The following is a 27,446-nucleotide window of genomic DNA, read 5'->3' as shown; positions in this document are numbered from 1 at the left end:
GTCCGCATGGCAGCTTTGTGTTATTAGTGTTAACATTGCAACTTTTTCTTGTTACATGTCACTGTTTACTCTTTTATTACACTCTTATGTTTTAAATTTTTATTAAAGTATTTTTTTTTGGATTGGGCATTAACAAATTAGCTGGGGGCCACAAATAGCCCTCGGGCCGCACTTTGGACACGCTTGGTCTAGACGAGTTAGTCACTCGACTGACTGATGGGATTTCATCGGAGTTCCTCCAGATGAATTAGAATTAGCACATTACCACAGCTGGGAAACAGGAAGTAGCTGTAATGTCCTCCTTATTTGCCATGTTTAATGCAAGAGAAGCTTGCATATAGAAGTTGTGCTTTCATTCTGTTCTGGGTAATACTTTACTGATCTTCTGTTCCCATAAATGTGAAATTTCCCTAACTTTTTCCACCACAAGGTCACTTACTGAAAATATGCAAGCGTCATTTTGTAATTTAGTAAAACAAAATAAATACATTAGAAGCTACAAAAACACATGTATTTAAGTACATTGTACCAATAAAAACAAAATAAGTCACAAATTGTGTCTGGATTGTAATTAACACATCCCCCGCGGTAACCCAAATACAATGACGTTAAAGTATTTATTTAAAAAACAAACAAAGGAACAATGTTTTTCAAATATTTTATAATGTATGTATTTATTATTTGTTTGTGCTAGAAAAGTCCGAATCAGATTTAAAATAAAAAAGTACACCACATGATTAGGCAGAAATTGTATTATTAAAAATATTAAGTTTATGTGTGTCCTGAGACATCAACAAGGAAAAGTACCTTCCATATGAGGACCAGTGAACAAGTTAGGACATAAATCATGTTCCCATTACGGAAAACCATTGCATCTAATAGTGTCTCATTTTCATCCCTGGTGGTGAAATCTACTAAAATTAGGGTGGTCCTAAAAAGGAGGGGTTTTTCAAATGGACCGTGTCGGTTTTAAAAGTGCTCCCCCTCTGGTCAACATATGAAATAACAAGTGTGTGTAAAAATTTGAAGTGCTACCCCTCTGTTCAACATATGAAATGACAAGTGCGTGTAAAGATTCGAAGTACGCCACCTCTGGCCAACATATGTAATGACAAGTGTGTATAAAAAAAAAAAGAATTAAAATGCGCCCCCTAGGCCAACATTAAAGACATACTGTAATAACTTGAATTAAATAATCCATCCATCCATCCATTTCTACCGCTTATTCCCTTTTGGGGTCGCGGGGGGCGCTGGCGCCTATCTCAGCTACAATGAAAATTTAAAAAAATATTTGTCAAAGTTTGTTGGTGTTGAACCCGAAGATGCAGAGATGGAGGCAGGCATTGGATTGGATAGGAAAACATGATTTAATTAAAACTAAACAAGAACAAACAAAAAGCACTCACGTGGGCGGATAACAAACTAAGGGAGCTAGCATGGGAGCCAGAGAACAAAAAGGGACTTAGCATGGAAGCTAGCAAGAATCGAGCAGGAAACAGAAATCCTACATGTAATATAAAAACAAACTTTGAATCAGGGAACAAAAGGCAGGAAGCTAAAAACCGCAATCAAACATAGCTTACCGCAATGCTGCATAGAAAGGACAAGAGCGACATGCAATACGTGACATCGACAAGACAATACAATAATCCAGCACTGACTGGAGGATCAAAGCGGTTGAAATAGGAGCGGGCTGATTGACCACAGGTGTGGCCAGATGCCAATCAGCCCTAGCTGAGGGAAAACAGCACACAGGGAGACAAACAGGAAGCTGAACCAAAATAAGAGTGCTGACAGGAACTAAGGACAGGAATTACTAAACACACACAGAGGAAAAACTAAAACACAAACTGTCAGTGGCAAGCCTGACACAATTACAAACAAACAAATAAAAAAAAAAACAACTACAAGCCTACCATTTATTTATTTATTTATTTATTTATTTATTTATTTATATATTTATATATATATATATATATATATATATATATATATATATATATATATATATATCTCTCTCTAGAAAGGTTGGTCCTAAAGAGGTGGGTCTCAAAAAGGTAACAAATACAAGCGTGCGTGTGTATGTATGTATATATATATGTATATATATATATATATGTATATATATATATATATATATATATATATATATATATATATATATATATATATATATATATATATATATATATATATATATATATATATATATATATATATATATATATATATATATATATATAATATAGGTGTGTATGTATAAATTATTGAAACAATATAATTTTTCAATATACAGTGGTACCTTTTTAAACTTAAAATTCGCGTTACAAGCATTTCCGCCATAAGTTGTTGTAGCAAATGTCACAGTGAACTCTGCTGGATCCGGACAAAACACCTTTTCTTATTCGTTAGCTTATAGCAATTTCAAGGACAGTTTTGAGAAGAAGAAGTGGATGATATTCATTAAATTAAGGATAGAAATCATCAAACAGATGACTCTGGAGCATACAACTGCCAGTCTTCACTATACGGATGCAGAACAGCAGACATTTACCCAAGAACATATGGAAAAGCTGCCGATGGTGTGTTTGACAAAGAAGCAGCTGGGAGGATACACCGTGGTAGTGAATTCAGTACATTATTATTGCATTGTAATACTTCATAAGTCTACGGTAGTTCGTCATAATTTCTATTGTAATGTTTTTTATACATTATTTATTATATAAAATGTTGTTTTTCGTTATAAAAGACATGTTTGTGATTTTAAGTCATTTCTATGGGATAAGTTGATTTGAAATGTTTTGAGTTGAAAGCTCCATCACAGAACCATTTGAGCTCCTAAGCTGAGGTAGTATTTTACACTTCTATTAATTTTTTACAGTGATTGAATATATTCTATGACTCTCTCCACGAGGTTGCCGGCCTGTCCCAGACTCTCATCCTGAGCGTCACGAAACTTTTATCATATTCAAACAATGTGGTATTATTTTATGCCCCTAAAGTCTGTTTTCTTTCCCCTCCACGTTGGTATTGTTGCAGCTGCTCTGTTGCTAATATCAAAATTCGGAGACTTAAACCTATCCCCTTGTTGCCTAGCAACCGCTGTCACCGACCGTAACCGTAATGCTGCTGAGCTTCTGTCTACCCTTCCTCACTCGCTAGAAGTCCGTTAGTGCTGGATCTTTTTTACACTTTTTTTTTTTTTTCATGGGAGAAAATTCATACACTTGCTGAAGGAGAAGTTGTTTGGGAGCACATGTTTGCTTGTATGTATACTTATAGTGTAGATCCTGGGTTTAAAGCATGCCTCCAGTAGTTTTTCAGACTTGTGTCTGGGGGTGGACGTACCATCTTTGCCCCAGGATAAAAGCTCTGAGTCACTTAGGTAAAAGTCGTTTGGCCATAACTGCCGCTTCGCATGCATAAATCTACCGACCCTTAATATAAGATGGACTTTTTGGTCTTTTCTTTAATGACTTTTTTCGAAGCGAAAAAAGCTTTTACTGGGGGGAAAAAATAACATCTTTATCGCTGGGAATAAATCTCTAACTTGCTTGTAGAGAGGTACTTTTTTTCCCTCCTGGTTTGAATTCATGTAGTACATCTCTGGATCTCCGGGAAGTATTCATAAAGCTTTACTTTTCCCACATGTTATGTTACAGCCGTATTCCAAAATGGAGTATAATTTTTGTCCTCAAAATTCTACACAAAATACCCCCATACTGACAATGTGAAAATGTTTTCATTAGATTTCTTTGCAAATTAATGAAAATTAAAAACTAAAAATCACAAATACATAAGTATTGACAGTCTTTGCTCAATACTTTGTTGATGCACCGTTGGTAGCAATTACAGCTTCGTCTTTTTTTTGTATACGATGCCGCAAGCCTGGCAAACCTATCTTTGGGCAGCACCTCTCTAGCTCCATCAGGTTGTATAGAAAGTGTCACTGCACAGCCATTTTCAGATCTCTCCAGAGACGTGTAATCTGACTCAAGTACATTTACTGAGTTGTCTTGAAGCCATTCCTTTGATATCTTGGCTGAGTGCTTATGGTGTTTGTCCTAGTCTGAGTCCAAGACTGCTCTGGAGCAGGTTGTGTTCCAGGATGTCTCCGTACATCACTGCATTCATCTTTCCCTCTATCCTGACTAGTCTTCCTGTTCCTGCTGCTGAAAAACATCCCCGCAGCATGATGCTGCCACCACCATGCTTCACTGTAGGGATGGTATTGGCCTGGTGAAGAGCGGTGCCTGCTTTCCTACAAAAACGACGCCAAGCATTCACGCTAAAGAGTTCAATCTTTGTCTCATCAGACCAGATAATTTTGTTTCTCATGGTTTAGTCGCCCAATATATCCACCACTAAACGTTTTTTGTGTACAGTTTTAGTTGTGACTTCTAATTTTGGTAAACTCATGGCATCAGTTTTGGGCAATTTTTATGACAAAACTGTAAATCAACATCCAAATATACTTTGTAAGCTTTCATCTACTTGTGCATAGGAATGCATTAAAACGAATCACAAAGATGTCCACCAAACTATATTGTGTTCATTTACGGCACTTTATAAATCACCAAATGATTCCCGAGCACGGCCACCGCTGCTGCTCACTGATCCCCTCACCTCCAAGGGGATGGGTCAAATGCAGAGAGTAATTTCACCACACGTAGTGTGTGTGTGACTATCAGTGGCACTTTAACTTTGTCAATGCTGATTTTGTTAATAGAAACCGTTATGATTCAATGCAATTAAACACACACTGTGAAATTAACATTTTAAAGGCCTACTGAAATGAGATTTTCTTATTCAAACGGGGATAGCAGGTCCATTCTATGTGTCATACTTGATCATTTCGCGATATTGCCATATTTTTGCTGAAAGGATTTAGTAGAGAACATCGAGGATGAAGATCGCAACTTTTGGTCGCTAATAAAAAAGCCTTGCCTTTACCGGAAGTAGCAGACGATGTGCGCGTGACGTCACCGGTTATAGGGCTCCTCACATTGTTTATAATCATAGCCACCAGCAGCAAGCGTAATTCGGACCGAGAAAGCGACAATTTCCCCATTAATTTGAGCGAGGATGAAAGATTTGTGGATGAGGAAAGTTAGAGTGAAACACGAATAAAAAAGAAAAGGCAACGCTCCAGGCGACGGCGGTGTGAGCGAATCAGATTTGTTATTAGACACATTTACTAGGATAATTCTGGAAAATCCCTTATCTGCTCATTGTGTTAATAGTTTTTTTGTGAGATTATAAAGTCATACCTGAAAGTCGGAGTGCTCCGGTGAACGCCAGTGTCTCTCAGAAAAGCCAATGGAGGAGCCAAGATCACAGCTGCCTTTTTGACAGCTACAGGAGGCGGTCGCATAATCCACTCAAGTCTCCGGTAAGAGTCGACTTAATATCACAATTTTCCTATCCAAAAACTTGCTGGTTGATGTAAAGAAACATGTTCGCTTGACCGCTCTGTGCTGAAGCTTCACAACAAACACCGGCTGTGTCTCTGTGCTAAAGGCAGCTGCAATCCACCGCTTTCCACCAACAGCATTGTTCTTTATAGTCTCCATTATTAATTGAACAAATTACAAAAGATTCAACAACACAGATGTACAAAATACTGTGTAATTATGCGATGAAAAGGGACGACTGTTAGCTGTGTGTGGTGCTGAGCTAATATGTGCCCTCCAACCAATAACGTCACAAACACGCATCATCATTCCGCAACGTTTTCAACAGGAAACTCCGCGGGAAATTTTAAATTGTAATTTGGTAAACTAAACCGGCCGTATTGGCATTTGTTGCAATGTTAATATTTCATCATTGATATATAAACTATCAGACTGCGTGGTGGGTAGTAGTGGGTTTCAGTAGGCCTTTAAAATTGAGAACTAACATATTTTTAAAAACATAATTCATTGCGTAACTCCTACTAGTGCTTATTCATGTGGGTGTAATCCGGTAATTTTGATGGACACATTTACATCCATCAGTCACCTAATAGTTACAGGGTGTGTTTTGCAAGCGCCGTGACTGAGGCACTGCTGTCAGGACAACGCGTGCCACACATCGAAAATAGAGTGATGGGCTTCAGACGTGATTAGCACAATCTGACAGCCGGATAGTGTGAACGCCGGAAGACAAAGCCGCCGCAAATTTGTTTCCTGCCTCCTGCTTTTACACAAAGGATGATTTCCATTCAGTGTGTGGATTCAGGCTGCAGAAGGAAAAAAATGTTTTTGTAACATTTTGTGGTGATAATAACCAACCTTTTTTCCTTTTTTTAAGGAGAGCTGTGGCGCTTGGAGGATGACATGGAGGCCGAAGAGGAACCCGGGCGAGGAGAAGCCCGGCCTCGCTCCCAGTCGCCCTTCTCTCACTTCCGGGCACGCACTGCTTACCTCCGAAAGAGCATCTCTGCCGACAACCACCTGGACATGAGTTCGGACTTCAACGGGGGGACGGCAGCGGAGGAGGGCAAGCCTGTGCGCAGTAGCAAGGCGAAGCTGAAACGGAAATTCGTGAGTCTACCAACTTTGTTTCCCTTTTATTGCCAAAGCATAACATATGAAAGACACCATTCGATTCTGCAGTTACATGAAGAACTACTAGATGGCAGAAGGTGCTTCATCAATTTAGCTTGAGCGATTTCATATTTCCACTAAGAGTTTTTTTCTTTGTATATTATTAGAATAACTCCTAACAGATTTAATGACAACATACATACCATATTTTCTGGGCTATAGAGCACACCGTTTTTTTTAAGCCGCACCCATCAAATATAAGGCAAAATACCTATTTTTACATATATTAGCCACACCAGACTATAAGCCAAACATATTTACAGGTACGAAAGTTTTTGTAACATTTTTATTTACACACCTTAATTGTTTCCAAATGGTTCCTGTAACATGGCAGTAAAACGGCTGATCAAACAAAACAGACGCCATCGTCATGGATACGCTAGCTGCCGAGTCAAGCTTTCCATCGAGCTAAACAGACTCAGTAACTCCACGTTGACGTTTTGCTGAATTTACAGAACTGGATTGTTACAAAACAGTGCAATTGTAGATTAACAATACTAACAGAAAGATGTAGACGTGTTAGCATTAGGGGTGTGGCAAAAAATCGATTCGAATATGAATCGCGATTCTCACGTTGTGCGTTTCAGAATCTATTCTCATTTTTAAAAAAATCTATTTTTTATTTTTTTTTATTTTTTTATCAATCCAACAAAATACACAGCAATACCATAACAATGGAATCCAATTCCAAAACCAAACCTGACCCAGCAACACTCAGAACTGTAATAAACACAGCAATTGAGCGGAGACAAACACGACACAGAACAAACCAAAAGTAGTGAAACAAAAATGAAAATGATCAACAGTATCAAAATTAGTTATATTTTCAGCATAGCAGTGATTAAAAATCCCTCATGGACATTATCATTAGACATTTATAACAATTAAAAAAAAATAACGTTAGTGTCACAGCGGCTTACACTTGCATCACATCTCATAAGCTTGACAACACACTGTGTCCAATGTTTTCACAAAGATAAAATAAGTCATATTTTTGGTTCGTTAAATATTTATAACACATTTAAATTATTGCAATCAGTTGAAACATTGTCCTTTACAATTATAAAAGCTTTTTAAAAAAAAATCTACTACTCTGCTAGCATGTCAGCAGACTGGGTTAGATCCTGCTGAAATCCTATGTATTGAATGAATACAGAATTGTTTTGAATCGGAAAAATATCGTTTTTGAATTGAGAATCGCGTTGAATCAAAAAAATTGATATATAATTAAATCGCGACCCCAAGAATCAATATTGAACCGAATCGTGGGACACCCAAAGATTCGCAGCCCTAGTTAGTATATTTGCTTATGCTAACAACGTTAGCTTGATTACATTACAATAGCACACAAAAATATGCATGAAAACACTCCTACAGGCATCACACATGGGAAGGTTTAGAAAATATGTATTGTTTTAGTTATATTGTAAAACTTCCAAACGCTGCCTGGAATGATGAATATTTTTTTGCCAAAACGCTAAGGACGGTTATACTTCCAGTTCAAGGCACGAAATAAGAAGTACATTTTCAATCCGCAACATCTGCAGTGAGTAAACTTGTCCGAAAGATGGCGCCCTAGCACACACAACACACCTTTTCAGTGTCTCTGTCTGTGTCATATGAAAACTATTTGTTATATTCAAAACATTAAGGCAGTGGGAGGAAAATCTACAAATCAGCCGCTCCTTTCTACAAGCCGCAGAGTTCAAACCTTGGTAAAAAAGTAGCGGCTGATAGTCCGGAAAATATGGTAATTATAAAAAAATAAGGAAGGAAAAATCCCTGAATAAATTGTTCATTCAATTAAATCCAATGAAGTTTCTAGGTAATGACTTTTTTTCTTTGATGGAGCAGCAGACTGGGAGTACAGTGTTAGCATTAAATATTGAATACCTTTTTGTTGTCTTCTGGCCATTGGATCAGGTAACTGGACACCTCATTAGCAGCCTTAGCTTTGTAATTGGTTCTCCAGTGTCACCGCTGCAATGAAACCCTTGCATGGGTCATCTACGCTCCTTTGGGAGAACTGTGTGTACACTTGGTCGACCATTTTCCTGCAGGGGGAAATGTTTATTGGGATACATACACGGGAATTGCTGCTAATTATTTCACTGTTGGAAGGTTCTTCCTATACAGAATTATTACCAACATTGAGACTTTATTTTAGCACCACACTGTTTCTGTCTGAAGCAGCCTTCGCTGCTCGTAGGGTACGATTTTAAAGACCGTTTTTATAGCTGAGAAGGAGGACAAGGTTTTATACGTCTGCTGGTGTCATGGCGGCTCATCTGGATCTTATTGCCTGGAGTTGTTTTGGGGTGAGAACTCACACAGCTTGTAATCTCATCTATTAAATGCTTTTGTAATATAATGATATGTAACAACTGTATTTATTGGTTTTGTATCCATTGTCTGCTCTCTCTCTCTCTCTCGGTGGCTACATGGTGTAAAAAAGTGGGATTTGTAATATATGCCGGATCAGTAATAAATGCCGGATCAAAACATTAGTAGTAACAACTGTGGCTGTAGGCAACCTCGTGATTTAGTTTTTAATACCACAAGAAGTCCGTGGATGCATTGAAAGTGAAGGTTTACATGCATGCACTTTGAAATATTGCTAGTCAACAGACTCATGTTGCACTTTTGAAACGAAACACGTTTTTAAATACGTTTATTTATTTTTGTATATTTTAATGTAGTTTTTTATTGCATCGTTCATAATAAACATTAACAAACATATTTTTCCAAAAATATGTGTATTTCATTTTAAAACAATTTTAATTTTATTTTTAAAATCAAATTTTTTCATATGGTGTAATTTTTGGAAAAAAAATAATTGTAGTTTTTTAAAATCATATTTTATCATTGTATTATATGTGTTACACTTTTGGAAAGAAATGGCAGTGATATTTTGTTTTATATATTTTAAAATCATACGTTATTATTATTATATCATGTGTATGATTAAACACATACTTTTTTTAAACTTTTTATTGGTATAATATTATACCATTTAGTTGAACAAAATGTATTTTTATTTTTTAAACACATTTTTAAAGTCATATTTTATTATTATACCATGTACGTATTTTTATCTAAAACAATCACTCGTTTTTTTTTTTTTAACTACATTACATGTGTAATTAAAAGAAAATAATGTATTTTCCATAAAATATGTATTTCACTTATGTCATTGCTTAAATTATATTTTTTATCAAATTTTGTTAGATCACGACTGTTGCACTTCAGACAATTAATTAACTTTCTAAAATCATGTTATTTTATCATGCGTGTCTAACTTTTTCCAGAAAATGCAACTGTATTTGTTAATACTTTATTAAATCATGTGTGTAATTCAATAAAAATATATATATATTTTACATTTTTAATAATTCATGTTTAAACTCATAAATTACAATATTATGCGACTTCCACTTGGCTTACTTACTATGCTGTTAAAATATTACAATTCAGCTACTATATGTACTGTTGTTTACAATTACATTTTAGTAATGCTGACTGAGCAGTTTGCTATTATTTCAACATTTGTTGTGTAGCTGCTGTGTTGTGCAATATACTTGATGGCCTTGTGGTCTACGAGAACTACATTTGTCTAAAATTGTACCGCAAAAATTCAAGCAGAGCTTTGATCAGATGTTATTCTGTTTCTTGACTGTGGGACCGACCAGAAACACAGAAGTCTGTCCTCAGTGCGATATCGCCGCACAATTCATTTTATTTTATAGTCACTTCTTTTTCCACACAATGATTAATTTAGCAGTTAATTCATGCCCTCCATCTCTTCCCTCTACTGAATTTGTCATGGCCACAAGTAGGGAATACTTACAAGAGCTTCTCATTGCCGTCCATCACTTTTACACCTTTTGGCACTTTCTTTCCTCCTCCTTCCCCTGGTGAGAGACATAACTGTGGTGACGGAAGCAACGGGGAAGAATGATGCACTGGCACATTGTCAATGAAACGCTGCATACTCTGGTGGGAAGTTATTTAATTAAATGGCAGGTGGGTTAATTACCCAGGCATTTTTATGTATTTATCACCAACTACTGAGGCTGCTGTAGATAGTGTCCAAAATATATAAATAATAAACCTGCATTCTTTCTAATGGCCAGCAGGAGACGGACACTTGATCACCAAACAAGCCCAGTTTTGGCTGTTCCGCTGCTAAGATTTAGACTGAGGTCACCAACCTTTTTTGAAACCAAGAGCTACTTCATGGGTATTGATTAATGCGAAGGGCTATGAGTTTGATACACACTTAAATGAATTGCCAGAAATAGCTAATTCGCTCAATTTACCTTTAATTAATACATTTATATATATATATTAAAAAACGGTTATTTCTGTCTGTCATTCTGTCGAACATTTTTTTTCCTTTAACGGAAGGTTTTTTGTAGAGAATAAATGATGAAAAAAACACTTAATTGAACGGTTTAAAAAAGGAGAAAACAGGAAAAAAATTAAAATTAAATTTTGAAACATAGTATATCTTCAATTTCGACTCTTTTAAAATTCAAAATTCTACCTAAATTTAACAAGAGAAAAACTAGCTAATTCGAATCTTTTTGAAAAAATAATTTGGCAGAGGGGTTAGTGCGTCTGCCTCACAATACGAAGGTCCTGCAGTCCTGGGTTCAAATCCAGGCTCGGGATCTTTCTGTGTGGAGTTTGCATGTTCTCCCCGTGAATGCGTGGGTTCCCTCTGGGTACTCCGGCTTCCTCCCACCTCCAAAGACATGCACCTGGGGATAGGTTGATTGGCAACACTAAATTGGCCCTAGTGTGTGAATGTGAGTGTGAATGTTGTCTGTCTATCTGTGTTGGCCCTGCGATGAGGTGGCGACTTGTCCAGGGTGTACCCTGCCTTCCGCCCGATTGTAGCTGAGATAGGCGCCAGCGCCCCCCGCGACCCCGAAAGGGAATAAGCGGTAGAAAATGGATGGATGGATGGAATTTATGGAACATCATTAGTAAGTTTTCCTGATTAAGATTAATTTTAAAATTTTGATGACATGTTTTAAATAGGTTAAAATCCACTTTGTTAGAATATATAACACATTGGACCAAGCTATATTTCTAACAAAGACAATTCATTATTTCTTCTAGATTTTCCAGAACAAAAATTTTAAAAGAAATTAAAAAGAATTTGAAATAACATTTAAATTTGATTCTAAAAATGTTTCTAGATTTGCCAGAATATATATATTTTTAATTTTAATAAGTTTGAAGAAATATTTCACAAATATTCTTCGTCGAAAAAAGAGAAGGTGAAATGAAGAATTAAATTAAAATGTATTTATTATTCTTTACAATAAAAAAATTAATTTACTTTAACATTGATTTAAATTGTCAGGAAAGAAGAGGACGGAATTTATTAGGTAAATGTGTTTAAAAATCCTAAAATCATTTTTAAGGTTGTATTTTTTCTCAAATTGTCTTTCTGATAGTTATAAGAAGCAAAGTAAAAAAATAAATGAATTTATTCAATCAAGTGAAGACCAAGTCTTTTAAAATATTTTCTTGGATTTTCAAATTCTATTTGAGTTTTGTCTCTTAGAATTAAAAATGTCCAGCAAAGCGAGAACAGCTTGCTAGTAAATAAATAAAAATTCAAAAAATAGAGCCAGCTCCCTGGTAAGTGCTGTTATTTGAACTATTTTTAGAACAGGCCTGCGGGCGACTCATCTGGTCCTTACGGGCTACCTGGTGCCCGCGGGCACCGCGGGCACCGCGTTGGTGACCCTTGATTTGGACTGAGCAAGCTCTCCAATCCGCTAAACGGACTAGATAACTCCAGGGTGGCATCTTAGTGAGTTTACTGAGAAACTGAAACAATACAAAAAGAATGCCGTTTAAGTTACTATTACTAACACACACATTTGTCAACGTGTTAGCATGGAAGCTGCTAGCATCATTACATCACGTACAAATATGTATGAAAACGCTCCCTACGGACATCACACATAGGACGATTTAGTAAGTATGAATCGTTTTAGTTGTGTTGTAAAACTTACAAATGTTGCTTGGAGTTATAAATGAAGAATCCATATGAGTTGAAATGTTATGGACGGCTAAAAGTCTTAATTACACTCTACTTCTGTTTGAAAGATCAGTCCAAACAGAAAATCAATGAAGCATTGCAGCACCTGCAGTGAGCAAACTTTTGATTGATTGATTGAAACTTTTGTTAGTAGATTGCACAGCTCAGTACATATTCCGTACAATTGACCACTAAATAGTAACACCCGAATAAGTTTTTCAACTTGTTTAAGTCGGGGTACACGTTAATCAATTCATCGTCCAAAAGATGGCGCCATAGCACAAACTATAAATGTATTTGTTAGTTTTTAAAAACATATATATATTTATATTGTCATTATGGCCGTCAGCAAAGAAACATACATAAATTAGCTGTACCGGCATTTTCGGTAAATATACTGTATTAGGGCTTTCCCGACACCAATAACTTAGTACCGGTACCAAAATGTATATCGATACTTTTTCAAATAAAGGGAACTACAAAAAGGTGCATATTTTGGCTTTATTTTAACAGAAAATCTTGCACTACATTAAACATGTTTCATATTGCAATCAAAGAGCAATTTTAGAAGGTTATAATATAAATTAAAGGGCATTAAACACATTGGGCTTTTCTTGTTGCACTCAAAGAACAATTGACAATTTTTCATATTACTTAGTCTGCCATAATCAATGGTAGGATTAGAATATAATAAACACAAGCCTTACATTAAATTTACATTATGTTAAAGGAGGGGTAGGGTGTATATTGTAGCGTCCCGGAAGAGTTAGTGCTGCAAGGGGTTCTGGGTATTTGTTCTGTTGTGTTACGGTGCGGATGTTCTCCCGAAATGTGTTTGTCATTCTTGTTTGGTGTGGGTTCAAAGTGTGTCGCATATTTGTGACAGTGTGAAAGTTGTTTACACGGCCTCCCTCAGTGTGACCTGTATGGCTGTTGACCAAGTATGCTTGCATTCATTTGTGTGTGTGAAAAGCCATGGATATTCTGTGACTGGGTCGGCACTCAAAAGCAGTGCTTTTAAGTTTTATTGGCGCTCCGTATTTCTCCCTACGTCCGTGTACACAGGTGTTTTAAAAAGTCATTAATTTTACTTTTTGAAACCGATACCGACTATTATGAAACAGATACTGATAATCTCTGATATTCAACATTAAAGATTCAAGATTGTTTATTGTCATATGCTCAGTTAAACAGTTTGCCATACAATGAAAATCTTACTCTCCTATACCACCCTTCATCAAGTAAATATTACATTTTAAAACATTCATCGGCCGATAATATTGGCAGTCCGGTATTATTGTACATCACTATTTGCCATTTGTAAGGCAACAACTACAACAAAAAAAACAACCCACAGGAGATGACAACAGGATAGAATTGTAAGGCGATCATAGTAACACGCGATGACGTCAATGATGTCGAGCACGTCGCGGGCCGTCTGGGCGGTTGGTGGGATATGTCAGCCACCCCACCCACACACACACACACACACACACACACACACACACACTTGGATAGGATTCATTAACTGTCAGGAAAACAGGCTCAGTGTGATCACACATGCAAGAGTCTGTTCTTATTAAGACAGTCAGGCGTTCTAAATTGATACAGATTGATAATATCGGATTGGATTCACAGAAGAACCAGCATGCTCGGAATGTCCAATGTGTTGTAAGACGAACTGGAGTTCTGGCAAGAGCGACTGGAAGTATCATGTAAAAACAGGACATGGATAATGTGCGTTAGACTCTCTTCAGCATGACCAGTTATCACCACGTCTACTGCAGCAATGTCACAGGAGCAAGTTGATGAGTTGAATGTAAACAGCGAGTGTCGCACACATGCATTTCTGCCAACCTTTACCAATGCACACACACAGACGTGGACAACGCCGCTGATTGCCGACCACTCATGATACCTAGAACGGGGAGTGAATACAAACCCCATCAGGGAGTTTCCTACAGCCGCTTGCTGTTAACGCCAATGCTTTCTGAGCAGGCACTCATTAGTAATGATGGGTGGATTATTCCCCAGTGAGTATGGCAGACTCGCTAGCTCACAGGGGTCCGCACTTTTTCCACTGAGGGCCACACACTGTGGGGCCATTTGGATATTTTGCATTTTCAAACCCGATACAATATATAGATGTGTTCTTTTTAGTTTTAGGGCTACCTTCAAGTTTGGTCCAGGGGAATCGGTAGGGTCACAGTCATAAAATGTTAAAAATAAGGCATATATTTGATATGTTTTTAATTCAATCTTTAAATCAACTTCAGCTCTCTCTCTCTCTCTCTCTCTCTCATCCATCCCTCTCTCCCTCCCTCTTTATATCTCTCTCCATCCATCTCTCTCTCTCTATTTGTCTCTCTCCGTCCCTCCATCATCCACCCCCCTACTCTCTCCATCCACCCCCGCCTCTCTCTCTCTCTATTGCTCTCTCTATCGCTCTCTTTCTCTCTCTCTCTCATCCCTTCTTCCCTATCTATCTATCTATCTATCTATTCACCCGCTCTTTCTCCATCCATCCATTCATCCCTCTTTCTTCCCCCCGTCTCTCTACATCATCCACCCACCCCCCCTCTCTCTCTCTCTCTCCGTCTCTCCATCATCCACCCCCCGCCTCTCTCTCTATTGCTCTCTTTCTCTCTCTCTCATCCCTTCTTCCCTCTCTATCTCTCTATTTATCCACCTGCTCTCTTTCTCCATCCATCGCTCTCCCCCCTCTCTCTCTCCATCATCCACCCCCATCTCTCTCTCTCTCCGTCTCTCCATTATCCACGCCCCTACTCTTTCCATCCACCCCGCCTCTCTCTCTATTGCTCTCTCTTTCGCTCTCTTTCTCTCTCTCTCTCATCCCTTCTTCCATCAATCTATCTATCCATCCAGTCTTTCTCCATCCATTCATCCATCCCTCTCTCTTCCCCCCTCTCTCTCTCCATCATCCACCCCCCCCCTCTCTCTCTCTGCCTTTTTATTAAAACCCAGTATTTTATGCCAAAAAAACACAAACTATGCAATATTTGTGAAGTAAGCCTTAAATGGGTCAATAATTCAAGCCTTAAATAGGTCAATAATTCAAAACATTGTTTTAAATTAATATTTTTTTCTTAAGCAATGACCGTTAAAAAAAAAGTCCCATTCAAATCAAAAGGCTTGTAAAAGTGTTAAAAATTAGTATTTTCCTTTTCTTTTTTTTTTCAACTTTCAACACTTTGATCTGAAGTTGCTATAGAGATTTATCAGTCGATTATACTTTTTAATGTTTTTTGTTTGTGTGTCTTATGACCTTTTTTCAAAGAAAACTTTGTGTTTTCTGACAAACGATATTTTCAACAAATAGTTTTTTGAACTGAAATATTTGATGTGAAATAATTGGAGCCCTGAATGGGTCAAAAATGTATAAACATTGTTTGTGATTTATTATTTTTTATTTTTTTCCTTTAGCAATGACCGCTTAAAGAAAAATAAGCCTGCAGCCAGGCAGTTACAGTATATTAGTCAACAGTGCAACTTTTTCGTTAAATTTCACCTGTATATTTTTTATTCTATTTTTTTTAAATATATATATCTTATTTTAAGAATGTGCTACGTGCCCTTACAAAATTAGCTGTGGGCCACAAAAGGCCCCTAGGCCACACTTTGGACACCCCTGCACTACCTTATACTTACACAGCTCTGATACTGTGTTGGTGTTTCATATAGGTAATCTGCCAGCTAATGGATTAAATAAGTCACTACATTCTACCTGCAAATAAAACTAATAAAGAGCATTATGTAAATGCTCTTTTTCAAACAAAAAAAGAATATGAGATGCGCAGCTCTGGTCAATGAACAAAATAACAAACAGGACGTTTACATTACTTTGGTGCTTTAAAATGTTCAGAATGATTCCCTTTTCTTTAATATCATTTAGAATTAATGAAGGAGATGAAAACCAATGTCAAACACTTTGCTGCTTCCACTCCATTTAGTACGATGTGTCACTTGTGAGGTGAAAGAAGCGCTTCCTGGTCAACACAGTTTGGTGCTTCACAGTCAAACACAGCAGTTGTATCGGTGACATATTTGTTATTGTTGTTATATTATTTCTTAAGGTGATACACACAGTAGCGTTTGACCAATCACTACTAAATACAGACACTGGCGGTTATTGGAGGTTCAGCGTTTAATTGAATAGAGGTGTTAACTTGCACGTTCACAAAAATCCATAAATTTTTGAGGAAAATTGATGGATCGTAGATGTGTGCGTGTCTGTGTGCACTCATACCAGAATATCTTTTTATAACCTCCAGTCTATAAACTTCAAATTGTGAATGGAGTTCATAGAATGTGCTGAAAAGAACCTTTAAAACTTATACAGTGGGACCTGGACTTAAAAACACAATTGGTTCTTGTACAGGGTTCTTATTAGGATAGAAAAGTTTGTATATTTAAGTAAATTTCTCCAAACAATGTGAACATGAATAATTGGTTCCAACTTTGACAAATTTCCATATTTTAGCATATGTTTGTGCACTTGGAACACAATGTAAAGCGCTATAGAGCACTGTTTCTAAACCAGTGTTTTTCAACCTTTTGTGAGCCAAGTCACATTTTTTGCGTTGAAAAAATCCGTAGGCACACCACCAGCAGAAATGATTGAAAAACAAAACTCAGTTTACTGTAAAAAGTCATTGTCACAATTGTTGGTTATGAATTCAAACCATAACCAACCATGCTTCAATATAGCTCTTGTCTCAAAGTAGGTGTACTGTCACCAATTGTCACATCACACCCTGACTTATTTTGAGTGTTTTGCTGTTTTCCTGTGTGTATTATTTTAGTTCTTGTCTTGTGCTCCTATTTTGGTCACTTTCTCTTTTTTTTTTTTTTTTTTTGTAGCAGTTTCATGTCTTCCTTTTGAGCAATATTTCCCGCATTTACTTTGTTTTAGCAATCAAGAATATTTAAGGTTTTTTTTTTTTTATCCTTCTCTGTGGGCACATTGTTGATTATCATGTCATGTTCGAATTTACATTTTGGACGGCGTCTTTGCTCCACAAAGTCTTTGCTGTCGTCCAGCATTTTCTTTTTTTTTTACTTTGTAGCCAGTTCAGTTTTAGTTTTGTTCTGCATCCTTCTCTAAGCTTAAATGCTTTTTCTTAGGAGAACTCACCTTTTTGTTTATTTTTTGTTTAAGCATTCGACACCTTTTTACCTGCACACTGCCTCCCACTGTTTCCGACATCTCCAAAGCAATTAGCTACCTGCTGCCACCTACTGATATGAAAGAGTATTACACGGTTACTCTGCCGAGCTCATTTGTAGACTATAATCACTGGTTTGTAAAAAATATTTTTAACCCAAATAGGTGAAACAGCATAATCCCCCACGGCCGCGGCACAGTGGTTGAAAAACGCTGTTCTAAACCATAAGCCCATTGTTGGGTCGCCAAGAAATATGTTTCTCAGCTGTGGTCTGTGTGGCCCGCCACGGTTCTCAGTTGTAATGCACTTCTCCACCACTTGTGACAGTAATGACGATATCAAACAAACACAAGTGTTGAGCTAAAGTCACAGAGATGCTTCGTAAGCGCAAAAAATATGACCTAAATGGAATAAGCGGTAGAAAATGGGTGGATGGATGGTGAAGCTGTATTTTCTTTTGCACTTACATTTTATTGACAGTCTATTTAAGAAACATTTATGTTATTATTATTATTATTATTTATTATTAATTTTGTTAGAGTTTATACATTTTAGTGCTGCTGAATTGTATGTACATTTCAATTTGAATCAGTTTTTAGTTGCTTTTTTGCAGCATATTTGATTATTTTTGCAATCAGCCTTGATAATAGTCTTTGTAATTAACACATGCTTTCATATCAGTTGACATGGTTTATCCCGGTAAACTTTAATTAGGTTTGATATAATTATTGAATACAGTTAAAATTAGGACTAAGATTACTAATTTAGTGAGAATATTACAGAGGGCCCCTCTGGAGTGGAAGAGGTGGGCCCTGTGGTCAAAAAGGTTAAGAACCCCTGCTGTAAAGTATTGTACGCAATATCTGTTTTTCTAACTAAAACAACTCATACTTACTAAACCGTCCCATGTGTGACGTCTGTAGGAGTGTTTTCATGCATATTTGTATGTGCTATTGTAATGTCATCACACTAGCGTCCTTAGCATCAGCTAATATGACAACACGTTTACAAGTGTCTGTGTTAGCATTATTAACTAACAGCAGCATTACTTTTGTATTGTTTCAGTTTCACAAATTCCTCAGTGGAGGTATGGAATCTCTTTAGCTAATTAAAGAGCTAGCTTCCGTCGCTAGTGGGTCCATGACGACGACGTCTGTTTTGTTTGATCCACCGTTTTACTGCCGAGTGGAAAAAATTAAGGTATGTAAATAAACATTTACAGAATATTTCTGTGTAAATAACTAATTTCTCAACATACCGTCGTGGTGAAAAGTTTACATATGCTTGTAAAGAACATAATGTCATGGCTGCCTTGAGTTTCCAATAATTTCTACAACTCTTATTTCTTTGTGATAGAGTGATTAGAGCAAATACTTGTTGGTCACAAAAAACATTCATGAAGTTTGGTTCTTTAATGAATTTATTATGAGTCTACTGAAAATGTGAGCAAATCTGCTGGGTCAAAAGTATACATACAGCAATGTTAATATTTGCTTACATGTCCCTTGGCAAGTTTCACTGCAATAAGGTGCTTTTGGTAGCCATCCACAAGCTTCTGGTTGAATTTTTGACCACTCCTCTTGACAAAATTGGTGCAGTTCAGCTAAACTTATTGGTTTTCTGCCATGGACTTGTTTCTTCAGCATTGTCCACACGTTTAAGTCCGGACTTTGGGAAGGCCATTTTGAAACCTTAATTCTAGCTTGATTTAGCCATTTCTTTACCACTTTTGATGTGGCTTTGGGGTCATTGTCCTGTTGGAACACCAAACTGCGCCCAAAACCCAACCTCCGGGCTGATTATTATAGGTTGTCCTGAAGAATTTGGAGGTAATCCTCCTTTTTCATTGTCCCATTTACTCTCTGTAAAGCACCAGTTCCATTGGCAGCAAAACAGTCCCAGAGCATAAGGCTACCACCACCATGCTTGACGGTAGGGTTGGTGTTCCTGGAATTAAAAGTGTCAGCTTTTCTCTTCCTAACATAAAGCTGGGTATTGGGGCCAAACAGCTCAATTGTTGCTAAATACTGATGCGCTCTATAGTCTGGAAAATACGGTACATTCGCATTTTGTTATAGATTTGAAACATTTTCAATATTTCCAGTAAGTGCAGATCAAACCACATTGTAATCGATTTAAAACCATATGGATTGAAACAAAATGGATTTGAGATGTTGGCATTATAGTCAGCCCGACCTTCATATCCGGTGTGTGGTGATCCTGCACGATTTGCTGACATTTCAAGCTTCGCAGGACTTGAGCGGCGTGTTTGTCTTCAGACTTTAGGCCAAAACCCTACTTGCGCGTCCTTTAGGATGACATTGCAGACGCATAACGAGTTCACTTAGAAATTTCAGAAGGTTATATTGCCAGTATGATGGCCGCCCTCGTCTCCCCGATGGTGTTGAGGACGTGCGGCTCATTAAACGATGGTGGCGTACAGCAGGGTGACATTAACGGGGGCGGGCTCAGTGTGCGCTTCATTCTCTGATTATAGTCATTAAAAGTTGACCCGTTCGTTATAGCGACACGAGTGTAATCATTTTTTTTTGCCCGCTTGGGGGTCCTTTTGGGCTCCAAAAGGAAATACCAAGTTTTGTACAGTGTCTACTTCAAGTGCGCTGGGAGAGATGTTGAACGTCGGCTATTTCAAAGCCTCCAACGTCCAGCGGGCCTGGTTTTGAAACAGGATACAGGAGCGCTGCCTCGAGGCCTTTGCAGCATTGGCAATGATTCCTGGTGTAATTAGCCCGATGACACGGACAGATGATGGGAACTCCTCCAAGCTGTTTTCTCCACTTCCTTTCATTTCTTTACCTCTCCCACTGTCCCGCTCACTCAGGGTCATTACCGCGTCTTTCCTCGCGGGGGTAATGGGAGGCAGGACCGCAAATGTCGGGCGGAGGATTCCTGCGGCCACTTGGCCCGAGACTCCCAATTAAATTTGATGAGCTCGAGTTACTTATACGGCGGCGGGGTGCGCGCCAAAGTGCTTAAGACAACTTTCAGCGCTGATTTGCTTCACAAATCCACACGCGGCCTGTCCAAGATCAACACGCCGGCGCTGATGTGGCGTGGATTTTCGAATTTGCATTTAGCTTAGCCTCACCCACGGCGAGGAAGGGTTATGCAACACGGGGGTAAGCTTTTAAGTGCTTAACGCAAATTGGAAATAATGGTGTTATACGACACACAATTAGTTAGTTAGTGTTCTGCTGTCATACGTGTTTATTTCTATCTATTTAATTATTTTTACTCTTGTTTAAAGAAAATTTTATTTTCCAAAAATTATGTAAGACATTTTTATTGCCTACTCAATATAAGAGGGAGCATTTTTATTCCCCTGCCAGCCTACTGCAGTCCTTTCATATCTGGCCACACGGTGGCAGCATAACGCCATCTAACTGGAGTCCTGCAAGCCAGTGCAATGCCTGGCTCTCTGTGTGCGTGTGCGTGTGCGCGTAAGCGAGTGACTCATTCAGTGGGACGGCCCCTAAGTGCCCCCTGAAGCTAAAGCAAGACTGCATTCATTTTTTCTGCAGGCTTTTATTTGGAAATACACAAAGTGAGCATAGTGTATTTTTTTTTTAATTAGTATTTTTTTAAGTACACCATGTTATGTTCTCTTCTGCATAGAATAGTGGTTGTGAAGTGAGTGACATTAGTAGACCATAACGTGGCACAAGCATAACTTTGGTCCTGATGCAGTAAGAAGATGAACACATGGAGGTTGGACATGTTCTGCATGGCTTATTTTTAACACCAGGTACTACTTACCATGAATTGATTAACGTGGACACCATCTTAAACATGTGGAAAAACTTATTCGGGTCTTACCATTCAGTGGTCAATTGTACAGAATATGTACTGTATTGTGCAATCTACTAATAGAAGTTTAAATCAATCAATCAATCAATCAAAAGTGTATTACTTTGCCAGGCACCTTATATCATTGATATTGGTAAGTGATGCATGTTTGCCATATGGTGATGTCAGAGATGCTACAAGCAATATTGCTTTAGAAAAAAGACTGGAAAAATATCTATATTCGTCATTCATGCAGCGGGTAGAAATTTATACATGCATGCCAAAAGGAGGCGCCAAATGACTTTTACCCATGCAAGCTTTTCTTCCTGACACTCACTCACTCACCATCTTGTATTTGTTACCTTCTTGAGACCTCAGAAAAATGCCTACCTCTTTAGGACCACCCTTTGTAGAGATATAAAGATTTGTATTTACAACATTATTAATATCTGCAAACTATGCAAATATAAAGTAAGCTGTTGGTTTTGTTTTTTGTTAATTATTTACTTGAAGTTATTATATGATTATATGTACGTATGTATATTAGTTGTATTAATTTATTAAGTGAACATTTTACAATAAAAACTGAACATTTGTGCAGTATCATGATAAAAGTTAGAATTTTACTTAACAGTCGCAAGTTTACAAGAAAAGCTTAACATTTTGGCAATTTTTATGAAAAGAGTTTGAATTTTACTCGACAGAAGTCACACTTTTATAGGAAAACTTTTAAAATGTTGACGATGTAATAATCAGAATTTTTATTTAGCAAAATTATTACAGAAGTCAGCTGTTCACCTGGCGGGTATTTTTCAGGGATTTATTAGGGAAATTCATATTTAGCTGCAGTCTTGTTTTGTCATATATTGCTGCCTTTGCACCTTTGATTGATTGATACTTTTATTAGTAGATTGCACAGTTCAGTACATATTCCATACAATTGACCACTAAATGGTAACACCCCAATAAGTTTTTCAACTTGTTTAAGTCGGGTCCACGTTAATCAACTCATGGTAAATGAATGGTTAATCAATTCACCTGTCAATGTTTACTTTTATATGCACATTAACTCAACAAAAAATCCTGACTTTGGAGCAATGTTCACGGACTCTAGTATTTGGCTCTCTATGAGATGTAATGACTTTACGTTTTGGGACCATGATTTCGGTCCTAACTTGTTCACCGCTCCTCATATGGAAGGTACTTTTCCTTGATGATGTCTCAAGAAGGTTTGAAATACAAGAACACACACACACACACACGGACATTCTTGTATTTCTTATTGAGACCTCCGAAAAATGCCTCGCTCTTTGGACCACCCTTTCTAGATATGTAAAGATTTGTATTTACAACATTGATAATATATACAAACTATGCAAACATAAAAAAGCTTGTTGTGAAAAATTATTTGAAATTCCACAAGAAAAAAGTCACATTTTCACAAGAAAAACTTAGAATTTTGGCAGTATTATAAGTCGTCATTTTACTCAACGCATATCACATTTTTACAAGGAAAACTGAATATTTGTGCATTATGATGATATACGTCGCAATTTTACCAAAAAAACTTAACATGTTGGCAATTTTATGAAAATAGTCGTAATTTTACTCAACAAAAGTCACAATTTTATAAGAACATTTTAATATGTTGTCAATATTATAATAATAATCGGAATTTTACTCTTCAAAAATTATGACATTTTCTCCACAAATTTCATTTTACAAGAACAACAAAATAAATGGCAAAATTGTGATACAAGTCAGAATTTTATAAGACAAAAAGGCACCATTTTGCATAAAAAAGTAATACCTTTTTGAAAAAATAGGGGGGAGGAGGGGAAGCACTTCAAATGTTTACACACACTTGTTATTTCATATGTTGACCAGAGGGGAAGCACTTTTAAACTGACACACAGTCAATTCGAAAAATCCCTCCTTTTAGGGACCATCCTCATTTTGATAGATTTCACCACCCGGGGTATAAATTAGACACTATATTAGATGCAATGTTTTTTTGTATTGGGACTATGATTTATGTCCTAACTCATATGGAATTTAATTTTCCTTGTTGATGTCTCAAGAAGGGTAGACATACAAGAATACGGACACACACACACACACACACACACACACACTGAGCAGTTAAGCCACCACAAAGACCTACTGGAAAAACAAAGTGTCTCAGATGTGGTTAGAAAGTAAGAAAATACCAAAGGAGCAGTTGAGATGCTAATTAGAAGATAATGCTGATCAGACATGTGGTATTATTTATATTGCTATCTGCCACTACAGCAGTACCACTATTTACAGGCTTAATTGGTTCTGTCATGGAACTCTTGACTCAAAATACTTGTATCTCAAATCAACGCGTGACCCATTGAAACAAATGGAAGTCAATTTAATCGGTGCTTGCATCACCCAAAATTGCATTTTAACACATAGCATGCCTTTGTAAAAGAAAAACCAATTTTTGGATAAACATTGTATAAAAACAATACAATAGAATGTACTAAAAACAACTATATTAGTTTCATGACGTAAAATTAAAATAATGTACAGTATATACTAGGGGTGTGGGAAAAAATCGAATTGAATACGTTGTGCGATTCAGAATCAATTCTCATTTTAAAAAAAAATTTTTTTTTTTTTTAATCAGTCCAACAAACCACTACACAGCAATACCATAACAATGCAATCCAATTCCAAAACCAAACCTGACCTAGCAACACTCAGAACTGCAATAAACAGAGCAATTGAGGAGACATAAACACGACACAAAACAAACCAAAAGTAATGAAACAAAAAGGAATATTATCAACAACAGTATCAATATTAGTTATAATTTCAGCATAGCAGTGATTAAAAATCCCTCATTGACATTATCATTAGACATTTATAAAAATAAATAAAAAAGAATAGTGTCACAGTGGCTTACACTTGCATCGCATCTCATAAGCTTGACAACACACTGTGTCCAATGTTTTCACAAAGATAAAATAAGTCATATTTTTGGTTCGTTTAATAGTTAAAACAAATTAACATTATTGCAATCAGTTGATAAAACTATCCTTAACAATTATAAAAGCTTTTTTTTTTTTTTTTTTTTTAAATCTACTAATCTGCTTGCATGTCAGCAGACTGGGGTAGATCCTCCTGAAATCCTATGTATTGAATGAATACAGAATCGTTTTGAATCGGAAAAATATCGTTTTTGAATCGACAATCGAATAAAAAAAAATCGATATATTATCGAATCGTGACCCCAAGAATCAATATTGAATCAAATCGTGGGACACCCAAAGATTCGCAGCTCTGGTATATACCTTGGGGAGTGGACTTCTACGGTATCTCCTTCCAGCTGCCATTTTGTCAAACACACCATCAGCAGCTTTTTCTTTTTTTCATGGATGCATGTCTGCCTATTAGACATTATTTTGGCATACCTGGCTCGCTTTAGACTTATTCTGCTGCAGACTAGCAGCATTTCGCTGAAATTGTCGCCAAATTGGAAGAATCCACTCCACAACTCAATGAATATCATCCACTTTTTTACACCCACGTTTTTCCATCTCCTGCTTAGAAAATCTAAGTTATGTCCAGCTCTAGCTATAAGCTAATGCCAGCAAGTGCATGTTTGCAAGGTTAATTGTGACATTTGCTACACCAACTAATGGCAGGGATGCTTGTTCCTCAAAATGTTAAAGCAAACCAATTAGCTCTTATCTCAAAACACTGTTAAGTCGGGGTACCACTGTACTTGATTTAGTATTTTTTTTTTTTTTAAACATTAAAAAAATAAAAAAGTAATGTGTTTTATAGGTTTTTCAATACAGTATTTTCTGTTGTTGCTGTTATTGCCATTAATGTAATAGTAGAGAATGGCATGGAAGTAATCCAAAACAGTGTAGACCTGGCCCTCGGTTGAGCTCTCATCAGCTTTCTGTTGCTGCTCCAAGTCACTTGTGCTTTTTCAGTGACATGAGAGCTCTTGAGGAGGATTACGGAGCCAGGAGTCAACTAATGGCAATCTTGTATGAATCTCTTGTTAGAGATGTCTCTTGCGACTGGAATTTAAAGTGATTTCCCCCTTGCAGCCTTAAATCGGGATTTAAACACACTCTTGTTTGTCAGGTGTGAACACTCTCTCTGTTCCACTTTTCAACAAATTTAGATACAGTACTTTTTGGTAATCTCATCCAATTTGAAAACTAACCAAGCAGGCTTAGAGATGACACAATTAAAGTCCATTTAAGTCAGGGGTCCCCCAAACTTTTTGACTTGGGTTAAGACTTTTAGACAAAATGATTTGTCTGAGTGGCTAGAAGACCCCGACAGTAACAAGCGGTAAAAAAATTTTTATTAGAAAGGACAGATTTGAAATAAAAAATGAATAAAACAATTCTAATTTGTAACTTCCTGCGGGCCAAATTTTGAACTCGTACCCTTCTGATTAGGGCTTTCAATCAATCAATCAATCAATCAATGTTTATTTATATAGTCCTAAATCACAAGTGTCTCAAAGGGCTGCATAAGCCCTAACGGCATCCGCGGTACAGAGCCCACATAAGGGCAAGGAAAAACTCACCCCAGTGGGATGTCGATGTGAATGACTATGAGAAACCTTGGAGAGGACCGCATATGTGGGCAACCCCCACCCTCTAGGGGAGACCGAAATCAATGGACGTTGAGTGGGTCTGACATAATATTGTGAAAGTCCAGTCCATAGTGGATCTAACATAATAGTGAGAGTCAAGTCCATAGTGCAGGGGTAGGGAACCTGTGGCTCTTTTGATGACCGCATCTGGCTCTCAGATAAATCTTAGCTGACATTGCTTAACACGATAAGTAATGAATACTTCCGCTGGTAATCACAGTGTCAAAATATAAAACATTCTCATGCATTTTCATCCATTCATCCGGTTTCTATCGCACCTGTTCAAGAAGTCGCATTAATGGTAACAAGTATTTTATTTATTTTTGGTTAGGTTCAGAATAACAATGTTATTAAAAAGAATAAGAGACTTATTACACTCCTTAAAAATGTTGGTCTTTCTTAAAAATGCACACATATAGTTGTATTCAGTGTTAAAAAAAAAAGATATTGCTCTCACGGAAATACTTTTAAAAATATTTGGCTTGTATGGCTCGCTCAGCCAAAAAGGTTCCCGACCCCTGCCATAGTGGGTCCAGAAGGAGACCATCCCAAGCGGAGACGGGTCAGACGTTTTCAATTTTAAAGAGTTAATGTGTGTGATTAATTGCAAAAATATTGCATTATCATATATAAAGGCAGAATTGTTATGAAATTAATTTTGACTGCAAATACATGTGGCAACGTCAACAAAAGTACCACAGATACTGAAGCAATACTTCTGTCAGATATAAACTGTAATCATTCACGATTAATCCAAATTTAAAAGTATGATTAGGATTTTAAAACACAATCATTTGACAAAACCTTTTACCATGCACTTTGATAATGGCCAGCACAGCCTTGACCAGGTCTTTTTTTATTCATTGTTTTGTTTATTGTTTTTTGCATGCAGACTTTTCGTATGATTTGGTTTTCGACGAATATATTGTTCTGTTTGATAACTTTGTTTTCTTATGACTATAACAAGTGGTACCCAAGCAAAATTGCTGACCCCATCTTGGTGCTTTTCATAAAAAAATAAGCATGACTGCAAAAAATTCAATCACCGGGCCAAAAAAAGTTGCAAGTGCCAGCACTTTGATAAAGGAGGCGAGCAACACTATTACATTCAACAAGGAACTTATCAAAAATTACGATGGCGATGTCGGCGG

At 37.0% G+C, this 27,446-nt stretch overlaps 1 protein-coding gene across 3 annotated transcripts in view; it reads left to right on the top strand.

Moving 5' to 3' along the window:
- LOC133558157 (ankyrin repeat and fibronectin type-III domain-containing protein 1-like) overlaps nt 1-27,446 on the top strand; it is a 447,422-nt gene that overhangs the window by 113,646 nt on the left and 306,330 nt on the right. For all 3 annotated transcript variants that reach the window (XM_061909324.1, XM_061909322.1, XM_061909323.1), the window contains one exon: nt 6,292-6,524. In XM_061909324.1, the coding sequence (XP_061765308.1) occupies nt 6,318-6,524 (207 nt within the window). In that variant the 5' untranslated portion in view covers nt 6,292-6,317. The remainder of the gene's footprint in view (nt 1-6,291; nt 6,525-27,446) is intronic.

This window comes from Nerophis ophidion, linkage group LG08 (genome assembly GCF_033978795.1).
Source record: "Nerophis ophidion isolate RoL-2023_Sa linkage group LG08, RoL_Noph_v1.0, whole genome shotgun sequence".
NCBI lineage: Eukaryota > Metazoa > Chordata > Actinopteri > Syngnathiformes > Syngnathidae > Nerophis > Nerophis ophidion.
The sequence above is the reverse complement of the archived record's forward strand: the minus strand, read 5'-3'. Positions and strand labels throughout refer to the sequence as shown.